The 11854-nt window shown below is 37.3% G+C and overlaps 1 protein-coding gene and 1 pseudogene across 2 annotated transcripts in view; both read left to right on the forward strand.

The window, feature by feature from the left end:
* The window catches only part of Taf4b (TATA-box binding protein associated factor 4b), a 100456-nt gene that overhangs the window by 37043 nt on the left and 51559 nt on the right, over positions 1-11854 (forward strand). For both annotated transcript variants that reach the window (XM_029547003.1, XM_029547004.1), the window contains exons 8-10: positions 4077-4194; positions 4732-4843; positions 9356-9525. In XM_029547003.1, the coding sequence (XP_029402863.1) occupies positions 4077-4194; positions 4732-4843; positions 9356-9525 (400 nt within the window). The remainder of the gene's footprint in view (positions 1-4076; positions 4195-4731; positions 4844-9355; positions 9526-11854) is intronic.
* On the forward strand, positions 9540-11275 carry LOC110333401 (annotated as a pseudogene).

Genomic DNA, 11854 nt, shown 5'->3' on the forward strand with positions numbered 1-11854 from the left:
AAATGTACCACATTTTCTGTATCCATTCCTCTATTGAGGGACATCTGGTGAACCACATTTTCTATATCCACTCCGTCATGGGACATCTGGTTTGTTTCCAGATTCTGCCTATTACAAATAAGGCCACTGTGAACATAGTAGAACACATGCCCCTGTGTCATGGTGGGGCATCTTTTGGGTATATTCCCAAGAGTGACCATTTAAAAACAGAAATCTCCCCATTGGATCCTATCTGTGGTCAAGCTACTCATTATGAAAAGGATATGTTATGAAGAATATACACCTGGCTGTCACGTGTAGAATTTTTATAGCTTACTTTAATAATTCTATTTTTGGTGAATGATAATTTTATCTAATTCAGGGCATGTCTTGCCAGGCACTGCCTTAAAATATAATCTCAACATCATTAAAACCACATAGACACAATTTGACAGAGTATGATACAAAGTTAATTGTTTATGATTTCTTACTTACATTTACTAAAAGTCTGAATAAGATTAGATCAGTCTCTTTGCAGCTCTTACATCAAGAGGAGAATAGAGCATAATTACCTCATGGGTTCTGGAAGAATGGTTTAAGAGGATCTGGCTTTGGAAAAAGCTTAGTTTCTCACGAATCAGATCACGCATCTATCTACAAATTACAACATGGGACTTAAATCAAAAACTCAAAAGCAGAGTGGCTAATGGAGACTGTCCTCTTGGTTTTCTGAAACTATAACAGTTTCTAGCTTTGGCATGTATTCCGAGAACTCCTGGATGACCTGTGGTCACTACTACATCTGCAAAAGGCCTGGGCCCTGGAGCTCCACTCAGCCATTCTTCATCACATGCTTTAATGACACGCCTTTCTTTCCTTTTTCATTCATGAGCAGTGGCTAGCTTGTCAGACCTGATAATCTGTTTTGGAATCTAGCTTTAAGGAAGAGAGCATCTGCTTACAGTAGGGCCTTTCTGAGATGAGCCTTCCCTAAAGACTACTTTTCTTCAATAAACTTAACATCAATGGAATCTTTTAGATTTTGCTCTGCAGTCAGCCAATCGATGATGTCTGTATTCATACTATGATAATTATGAGCTTAAGATTTTTTTAATATTTATTTTTGGTTAATATAATTTTGGAGAATTTTATATCTTTAGGCTTTTTTGGTTTTTCGAGACAGGGTTTCTCTGTGTAGCCCTGGCTGTCCTGGAACTCACTCTGTAGATCAGGCTGGCCTCAAACTCAGAAATCCGCCTGCCTCTGCCTCCCAAGTGCTGGGATTAAAGGCGTGCCCCACCACGCCTGGCCTGGCTATCTTTAGGCTTTTGAATAACATTTCTAACTAAACTTCAAGTAAGAATTCTTCCAAACTACCATTACCTGGTTTCAATTCATATTAATTTATGAAATTTTATATTTTGACCACCACCACTTTAAAAAGTAGATTTATTACTGCATGCTTTCTTTTCTTTACATTCTACCTTTTTTTCCCTTGTTGACTATTTATTATATTTATTATATTCAGGGGTTCTACCAACTAAAATTGTTCAGGCTTTTTTTTTTTTTTTGGTGTAAGCTTTCTTTGTTTTTACTAAATATTTGAAATGTGAACGTACTTGGTATTGGTAGTTCTGAAAAGTTTTGTAAGAATTCAATTTTTTTATAAATGGCTAATCTTACTGCCCCTTTATCATTTTTCAAATAGTAATTATATACTCAACATAAATACTAAACTTACTATTTTACCCATAACTTTTTCGTATAGAAACAATCAGGTGGTTTTTGTTACTGTGTGTGGGTTTTGGTCCAGCTCATTTTCTCTGTTAAATGATTGAAAGACAGAGTAACTCCAGCGAAATGGGCAATCACAGAGAGAGCTCACCACAGATAGGAGCAGATAGAGTCAGTAGTTGAAGACAGGCTTTTACTGAGGATGAGGTTACACATATCATAGACACACAGAAAAAGACTTCCTGCAAAGCAGAGGTCAGCTCTGGAAGCTGGAAATCCAGTTTCTTCTCCAGGGCTGAGGCTTGTAAGTCTCTCAAGCAAGAGTCTTCCTTTGTAATAATAGTCTTGTCAGTGGAAGAAGAGCAGGATGGCTGGTTGGTTCACAACTGTTGTGTATCTTGTCCTGCTTTGAGCCAGTGCATCTCCCTGGAGCCTCTGAGGAGAGAAGAAGCCAGCCACCTTAGAAGTTTATCATCTTTATTGCATAGCCATGGCCTCTCTATCTGTCTGTCTGCCTAACAGGCAATCTAACTCCTAGTCCTTCAATTTATGCTTAAAAGTTTTCTTTTAGCTGTTTGTATGAAAACTGTTTTATTCATTTTAAAAAAAAGATCACTGTTAATTTTTGTTAGCAAAACTAATTTCATTCAGAACATAAAAATTTTAATTTTAGTTAGTTCATTTTTAAAATTTAAATTTCTATAATTAGTTTTACCAGATTAAATTAAAAGTAAAATTACACAAATCCACAGTATTTGCAAACAAAATTCAGGAATGAGAAAGTTAATTAAAAATCCCTGGCCTCTTTTTTTCCTCCAAGAAAGTCAGATAATTTTGGAGAGAAAACTGAATATGAATTTTTTTGGGGAGATGGAAAAACAAAATTATAGGAAGAAAAGGCAAAATTACAGAGATTCTTTTCTGAATGCATAAAGGTGTGTATTACCTCATGAACTTTAAACCTGAGCACCAATACTTCAGAATATGCATGATCTCTGCCTCATTGACATGTATTATTTCTGCAAGAGTACTTTTCTACCCTGACTTTATGGTTCAGGTTTTCAGTCCTAGTTACTCAGGCTGAAGCAGAAGGATCACAGGTTTAAATCCACCTAAGGTAGTTTGAGACTGTCTTAAAAAGAAAACATAAACACTCACGCAACTTTTCTCCTACTGAAGAATGATGGCAATTGAATTATTCCAAATATAATTCCCTTGCTAGGAGATTTCTATTATCCAAGAGTGATAACAATAGAATTATTTTATTCTATGTTTATTCTCTAAGGAGACACTAAAATGCTTTGCATTTCTTGTTACTTCTACATAGTGCTGGCAGGCCTCGAACTTTGCTGTGCAGACTAGGAACTCACAGAGACCTTGCCTCCCAACTGCTGCCATGCCTTGCTTGAGATATGTATTTAGTTGCACACACTGGATTTGTACATTTTAATTACAGATAAAAATTTTTTGTAAATTTTTACTCAGAAGCACGGCTCTTGGGCAGATCATCACTCTTTATACTAAACACAGAGAAATTTAAGAACTTTTAATTATCTCTCTATCAGTAGCTGGCCCAAATACATGATGACTGCTTTTCTTTGAAGTGATAATATGACACTCTGCTTTTTCTGTCTTTTCTTTGAAGCTAAAAGTAATTATCTTGTTAGCACTTTAATTTCTCTTTCTTTATCCCCAACTGTTACTGTATTCCTGTAACTATTATTTGGGAGAACAGCACTTTGTGATGGGTTTAGAATAACACTTTTATAAAAGTAGTAGATAAAAGTCTTTATCTTTGGTAGATATATTTTGAAATATTATGGATAAAAATTTCTTAGATTTGTTTTAAATAATTGGAACGTGAGTAAAAGGCGTAGGTGAAACATGGCTATGTAAGAATTGATCATTGCTTAGTCCAGGTAGTGGTACAGATGGTTTCATTGTGTCCTCTTTGTTTTTGCATGTGTTTGACATTTTCTATGGTAAATTAAGAAATAAACATAATATGTATATAATTATTTTCTTATATTTTAATTCTGATGTAGAAAATATTTAATATCCAATATATATATATTTTACTTTTGAACAAGATAGTTTGCTACATACAAATTAAACTGGGTGTGGTAGTATACACACAAACCCTAGCATTTGGGAAACTGAGGCAGGAGGATCCCCATTACTCAGAGGCCATCCTAGAAATTTTATCTTAATAAAACAAAAAAATTAAAAATGTACATAGGCATTCTTATTGTGCTAGCCAGAGGTATATATAGCTAAACAAAACCAATCTATTAGAAATAGAAGCTCTGTCCATTGCTAAAGCATGCTTCTTTGAGTGACATAATGAGTTTTCATTATTTCAGGTCGTACAGCAGCCTTCAGGAAGCAGTGTGAATCATGTGACCTCCATTTCCTATTCCTCACCATTGAGCACTCAGAACTGTGGGCAGAAGACACCAGTGAATGCTGTGATGCCTACTAGTAAGTTTACTACATGTACACGCTGGCATCCCAGCTTCACCCAGTGCATGTAGGGCATGGCAGGGCTTGCACCTGTTGTGTTAAGACAAGAGAAATCAAGAGAAGACTAGAAGATCTGTTACATTTACATAAATATCACATTTTAGCCATGTATATTGTTTTGAAATAAATAATTGCTAAAAATATTGTATTATTATGTAAAACATTATAGCAGGAAATATGTGTTAAAAATAAACCAATTTAAATGAATTATGATCAACATTTACCTTTCAAGCATGATGTTTTTATAATTATGCTAATTCTAAAGACAGTTTGAGACTACATAAAAATATAATTCAGAGATGTTTATAAGCTGATTTCTTATGCAGGGTTTACATTCATTAACCTATTTAAATTAATCATAGTTCTGGGCAGCTTAAGACATTTTTTGATTATTCATATTTACTAAATATTTACTGAATTATTCCTAATGTGATATGGTTGCCTTTTTTGGGGAGGAGGTATTCTACTTTTTTCTTTCTTGTTTTGTTTTTACAGCTTCCATCATAAAGCAAATTACTCTGCCTGCAAATAAACTTTTGTCGCTTCAAGCTCAAACATCTTCTATTCAGAACAATAAAATAAAAGAGAATGGACCAGCATGCTTCAGGTAAAGAAAGTCAGTAGTTAAAACTTGGTGTGATATATGGAAGTAAAGTTTCAGGGAAAAAAGATGGTAAAGAATAATGTCTAAATAGACGATTTGAATGCCTTTAAAACCTTCTAATAAGAGATAGCCCTGACTTGATTCCTGCACCCACATGGCAGTTCATAACCTTTTGTAACTCCATTTCTAATGGATCTAGTGCCTTCTTTGGCCTCTATGGGCACCAGACATACATGCAACTCACAGACATAATGAGGGCAAAACAACCATATACATTAAATAAAGGTAAAAATTAAAATTTCTAACAGTATTTTACTGAGTATAATTTATAAATGGACACAAATTGTACATGCTTTTTTCAATGCATTTTGAAAACCTGTTTAGAAGCCTATAAATCCCTCCCTCCATTTACCCCATCCCCTTCTTCTCAGAGGGGGAAGCCTCCTCCCGCCGATGCCCCTTCCCCTGTACCACCCAACCCAGCAGGACTAAACAAGTGTATCCAGTGGCAGGCAACAGAGTCTGAGATAATCCCCGCTCCAGTTGATAGGGGACCCACATGAATACCAAGCTGTACATCTGCCTCAAATGTGTTTGGGGGGCTTATGTCCAGTCCCTTCATGCTCTTGGGGTGGTGGTTCAGTTTCTGTGGTATTCTCAAGTTCTACCCATTTGCCTGTGAATTTCATAATGTCTTTGTTTTTAAAAGCTGGAAAGTATTCCATTGTGTAGATGTACCACATTTTCTCCTGAATTTCAAGTCTTACATTAAGGTGTTTGATCCATTTCTTTTTTTTAATCCAGTTCATTTTCTTAGAGGGTAAGAGATAAGGATCTACTTTTTTCTTTTTTTGTTCAATTTTTATTAGATATTTTCTTAATTTACATTTTAAATGCTATCCCAGAAGTTCCCTATACCCTCCCCCCCACCCTGCTCCCCTACCCACCCACTCCCACTTCTTGGCTCTGGCATTCCCCTGTACTGGGCCATATAAAGTTTGCAAGACCAAGGGGCATTGATGGCTGACTAGGCCATCTTCTGCTACATATACAACTAGAGACACGAGCTCTGGGGGTACTGGTTAGTTCATATTGTTGTTCCACCTCTAGGGTTGCAAACCTCTTTAGCTCCTTGGTTACTTTCTCTAGCTCCTTCATTAGGGGTCCTGTGTTCCATCCAATAGATGACTCTGAGCATCCACTTCTGTATTTGTCAGGCACTGGCATAGCCTCACAAGAGACAGCTATATTGGGGTCCTGTCAGCTAAATCTTGCTGGCATATGCAATAGTGTCTGGGTTTGGTGGTTGTATATGGGATGGATCCCCGGATGGGGCAGTCTCTGGATGGTCCTTTCTTCCATCTCAGCTCTGAACTTTGTCTCTGTAACTCCCTCCATGGGTATTTTGTTTCCCATTCTAAGAAGGAGCAAAGTATCCACACTTTGGTCTTCCTTCTTCTTGGGTTTCATGTGTTTTTCATGTATCTTGGGTATTCTAAGTTTCTGGGTTAATATCCACTTATCAGTGAGTGCATACCTTGTGTGTTCTTTTCTGATTGGGTTACCTCACTCAGGATGATATCTTCCAGATGCATCCATTTGCCTAAGAATTTCATGAATTCATTGTTTTTAATAGCTGAGTAGTACTCCATTGTGTAAATGTACCACATTTTTTGTAAAGGATCTACTTTCATTCTTCTATATGTGGATATTCAGTATTTTTTTTAGCACCATTTGTTGAAAAGGCTGAATTATATATAGTGTTTATTTTTTGGTGTCTTTTTTTTTAATTAGGTGTCTTTAATTTTTGCACTAAGATATTCTATTAAATACTTTTTGGTAATTTGGGTCATATGTAATCTTTCACATATTGTAGTGTATTAAGAAATGCATATAGAGCCGGGCGTGGTGGTGCACACCTTTAATCCCAGCACTCGGGAGGCAGAGACAGGCGGATTTCTGAGTTCTAGGCCAGCCTGGTCTACAGAGTGAGTTCCAGGACAGCCAGGGCTAAACAGAGAAACCCTGTCTTGAAAAACCAAAAAAAAAAAAAAAACTTTAAAAAAAAAAAAAAAGAAAAAAAAGAAAAGAAATGACTAGGGAAGGCCTGATAAACAGTCATCAAGAGTAACCTACTGAGAGTCCTAGGCAGAGCAGGGTTTCTCCTTGAATAAACTTCCTGCTGTTTATTCCATCGAAGGGATTTTTTATAACATCAGATACCAATTATAACCTCCATTAGAAATGCTTTACCTTCCAGCTGTTCTCAAGGGTGCAGTGTTTTTAATGCCTTCGTGCATCTTTCTTCCCGTCACAATGGAGGAGGTCAACCTGCCCCAGCAAAGGGTTTTGAGCACACTGGTGATAAATATGCTTGAGTCTGAGATTAGGGGTCCCATTCTGCTTTCAGAGTTTGTACTTTCCAGCTAGTACAGACAGCACATGACAATTTACTAATATAATTTATATTGCAGACATAGTAAGTGATGTTCAGGAAAAATTATTTTTATACTTAAACATATAATAAATTGATGAAAAACCTTATTGGTGAGCAAAGGTTCAAAGCTATGAGGACTGGAGTTAGGTTTATTGGTCATGTCTATCCCTAAGAAGAATCAAAGATGTTGATAATACTGTTGTGATTCATGCAATGGGTGTCTTAGTAGAACTAATATAAGGGAGAAGTACAAATATAGGAAAAGACTAATGGATACTTTTGAAAGCACCTTAACATTTGCCAGTAGAATATAAGCCATCAATTTCTGAACTATCTAGTAAACTTGCAAATGTTTGTATTCTAGACTTATCCAGAATGGCATACTTGGACTGGAGACAAATTACTGGAATCTGTTTTAAAAATGGTTTAAAGTATTTCTGGTATTCACCATAGTTTAATAAGTACCTACCTACTGCTCTCAAATGTAGTCTGAAGAAAAGAATTTCAAAGCCTATTCACTCAGGGTATTACATAGTATCAGAGAAGTGAAAGTCAGAGACTCAAAGTGCAGTTAGTTAGGGAGGTTTTATGAGAAGAGACGATGGTACTAATTCTTTTTTTTTAAATCATTTTTAAATTTTATATTGCTTATATTTAAAGTTATTTAACATGATAGGCTTTTTATTTGATTCTTCAAGACTAATATTCATGCTTAGTTTCTAATACAGTTTTAGATTTTCATATGGCTTTCTCTCAGGAACACTTGATATACCTATCCAGTTTTATTTTCATTTTTTATATGGGATGACGGGTAATTAGAAATGGGAAGAGTGATACTTACCACAGTTGTCTTACAAACTGTTAGGGCAGAGTCTGCAACCATGTTATCTACCTCAAATTTCTAAGTATGGTTCATATTATGCAGGAGTGCATTTTAAGGAATAAATCAGGGCCGATGATGACATGGCTCAGTTCGTCGTGCTTGCCAGATTTTTTAAAATAAGTGTTTAAAGTTGATCTAGCTTATAGATTGGGCTTTGATGGTTAAAAAATAAGAGATCAAGGCAAATTGAAGATTAGACAAGAAGGCAACACCCTAAGCAGAGGCAAAAAGCAGGAGGAGCTTTTGTGTATTAGTGTGTGAATCACGAACAACTAGACCATTATTGCATATGGTGGGAAGGATGATCAGAGGGAGTTATACTATATTTCCTAACTTCTCTTAAGTGCCCGTCTTCATATTAGTACTATAGCCAAATAGCAATCCTATGAGATTTAACTTTAGTGCTGTAAAGCAAGGATCCTAAACCTACTTCATGGTTTGTTTGTTTTTTTATGTATGTATGTTCATGTAGAGAATTTAATATTTTGCCAATAGGTCCTTTGTAGGTCCATTGCTTGAGGGTATGTTTTAATATATTCATTTGGTAAGAGGAAGCATATAAAAAATCAGAATCATAAAAACAAAATTAATTTTAAAAAATAGATTCCAGAATAGCTAGTTTCTCAAGGGACTTTATATGATAGGACTTTTTGTGACCTAGCGTTTCTGCTGCTATTAAGAGGAATAGTGAAGTATACATGGGAAATCTGAGGGGCTTTTAACAATCCTGGATGAAAGCAAGGAGTCAGTTTTCATTTCCTTGCCTTTCATTGTAGAGGATTTGTGGATGGCTTAAATCCCTCTTGGTGTGTCTCACTTACCACAGAGGAAAAGATAAGCTCTGCACTACACAGCAGGTTCTGATTTCTCTCTCAGGAAGTACACTCTTGTACTTAGTGGTGTCAGTTTAATTTTAAAAGCTTAAGGTGAAAGATGGGCGTTCTTAAATTCACTTTGTTGGGTAAACTTAATAAAATAATGTTATTTATAGGAATGATCTGGTTTTGTTTGTTTTTTGTTTTGTTTTGTTTTTTCCTGTGCAGCAGACTGACCTTGAACTGGCTCTGTAACTGATAATGACCTTTTACTCCTGCTTCTCCTGGTGTGCGCACACAGACACACACACACAGACACACACACACACACACACAAACACACACCCTACCCCCAGAAATATAACTTTCTCTCTTTTTAGAGGTGAAGATGACATCAATGATGTGACTTTCATGGCAGAGGTCAACCTTGATGAAGAAAATGCCTGCATCTTAGCAACACATTCTGAATTTGTTGGCACACTTATTCAGTCATGTAAAGAAGAACCATTCCTTGTCATTGGAGCTCTACAAAAGAGAATTTTAGACATTGGTAAGTGTAGGATCATGATTCTTGATCATGAGAATAGGAATGTTGGTTGAGGGGAAATATTATTTAAAGAGATAACCTGGGACTCTAAAGCTTACATAAGGCTCTAGAAATATTGTTAGATTTCTTGAATGTTACAGAATAAAGCATTTTACTTAAAAAATCATTACAACAACCTTTTGTTTCTGGGTAGATCATGTAAGTTAATAATTCATTTTTATGACAGTAATAGAGATACATATTTTACACAAATATTTAATATGTACTTATTCTTAAAATCTTACCTTGTTGGTCCTTAGATATGTGTGTGTACAAATAAAAGTTTATGTTAGATATTGTGTTCATAAATTATAGGAATACTTTATAAAAATCAAATTTTTTCTTTGTATCAACCTGAAAATTTAATTTTACTTTTATTGTAGAAGAAAGCTGAGCTAGAATACTAAGATTTTTCTGGAGATGCAGGGTGGTTTTTAGGTGGCTGCAATGAGTGAATGCAAGTGAATGAAAGAAAATGGGAGATGGGTCGCGCGCTCTTTTCTCGGGATGTGGGAGGCCCTGCAGCTTTGCTCTTACTCTGAGCAAAGAACTGTGGGCAGAGGCAGTCGGGGTTAGAGAAGACTGGGAGGTAGACACTTTGCCGTGTTCAAGTCCAAGTCAAGGATGCAAAAATACAGAGCAATAAAACCTTTAACTTGGAGAAGCAGAATCATACTCCAAGGAAGCATCATCAACATCACCATCAGCAGCACCAGCATGGTCAGCATCACCACCAACAGCAGCAGTAGCAACAGCCACCCCCACCAATACCTGCAAATGGCCAGCAGGCCAGAATGAAGGCTTGACTATTGACTTGAAGAATTTTAGAAGAGAAGACCTTTACACAACATAGCTGTCTCTTTGTGGGCAGTCTTCCCCCTGACATCACTGAGGAGGAAATGAGGAAACTTCTTGAGAAATAATGGAAAAGCAGGCAAAGTTTTCATTCAGAAGGATAAAAGCTTTGGTTTCATTCGCTTTGAAACACGAACCCTCGTGGAAATTGCCATAGTGGAGCTGGACAATATGCCCCTCTGTGGGAAGCACCTTCGAGTGCTCTTTGCCTGGCACAGTGCATCCCTTACAGTCTGCAACCTTTCTCAGTACATGTCCAGTGAACTGCTGGAAGAAGCCTTTTCTGTGTTTGGCCAGGTCATTGTGGATGACCAAGGAAGGCCCTCAGGGTAAGGCATTGTGGAGTTCTCAGGGAAGCCAGCTGCTTGGAAAGGTCCAGACAAATGCAGTGAAGGCTCCTTCTCGCTAACCACATTTCCTCGGCCTGTGATTGTAGAGCCTATGGACCAGTTAGATGATGAAGAGGGACTTCCAGAGAAGTTGATTATAAAAAGCCAGCAGTTTCACAAGGAGAGAGAACAGCCACCCAGATTTGCACGACCTGGGTCCTTTGAGCGTGAATATGCCATGTGCTGGAAGGCACCCATTGAGATGGAGAAGCACAGCAGGAGCAAGTGGACCAGAACTTCAAGGAGGCTCATGAGAAGCTGGAGATGGAATCAGCACACCATGAGCACCAGGTTATGCTAATAAGGCAGGATTTGATGAGCAGTCAAGAAGAGCTTTGGAGAATGAAGGAGGTGCATAATCAAGAGGTTCACAAGGAAAAGCAGTTAGAACTAAGGAAGAACGCAGGAGCTGTGAGGAAGAGATGCGGCGACAAGAGGAAATGATGCCCAGAAGATGCTCCAACTGGTAACAAGGACACATGCTCCACTATGTTCATAGCAGCCTTATTTATAGTAGCCAGAAGCTGGAAAAAACCCAGATGTCCCTCAACAGAGGAATGAATACAGAAAATGTGGTACATTTACACAATGGTGTACTACTCAACTATTAAAAACAATGAATTTATGAAATTCTTAGGCAAATGGATGTATCTGGAGGATATCCTGAGTGAGGTAACCCAGTCACAAAAGAACACACATGATATGCACCCACTGATAAGTGGATATTAACCCAGAAACTTAGAATACCCGAGATACAATTTGCAAAATACATGAAACTCAAGGAGAAGGAAGACCAAAGTGTGGATACTTTGCTCCTTCTTAGAATGGGAAACAAAATACCCATGGAAGGAGTTACAGAGACAAAGTTCAGAGCTGAGATGGAAGAAAGGACCATCCAGAGACTGCCCCATCCGGGGATCCATCCCATATACAACCACCAAACCCAGACACTATTGCATATGCCAGCAAGATTTAGCTGACAGGACCCCGATATAGCGGTCTCTTGTGAAGCTAGGCCAGTGCCTGACAAATACAGAAGTGGATGCTCA

This window comes from Mus pahari, chromosome 15, assembly GCF_900095145.1.
Source record: "Mus pahari chromosome 15, PAHARI_EIJ_v1.1, whole genome shotgun sequence".
NCBI classification, from domain to species: Eukaryota; Metazoa; Chordata; class Mammalia; order Rodentia; family Muridae; genus Mus; species Mus pahari.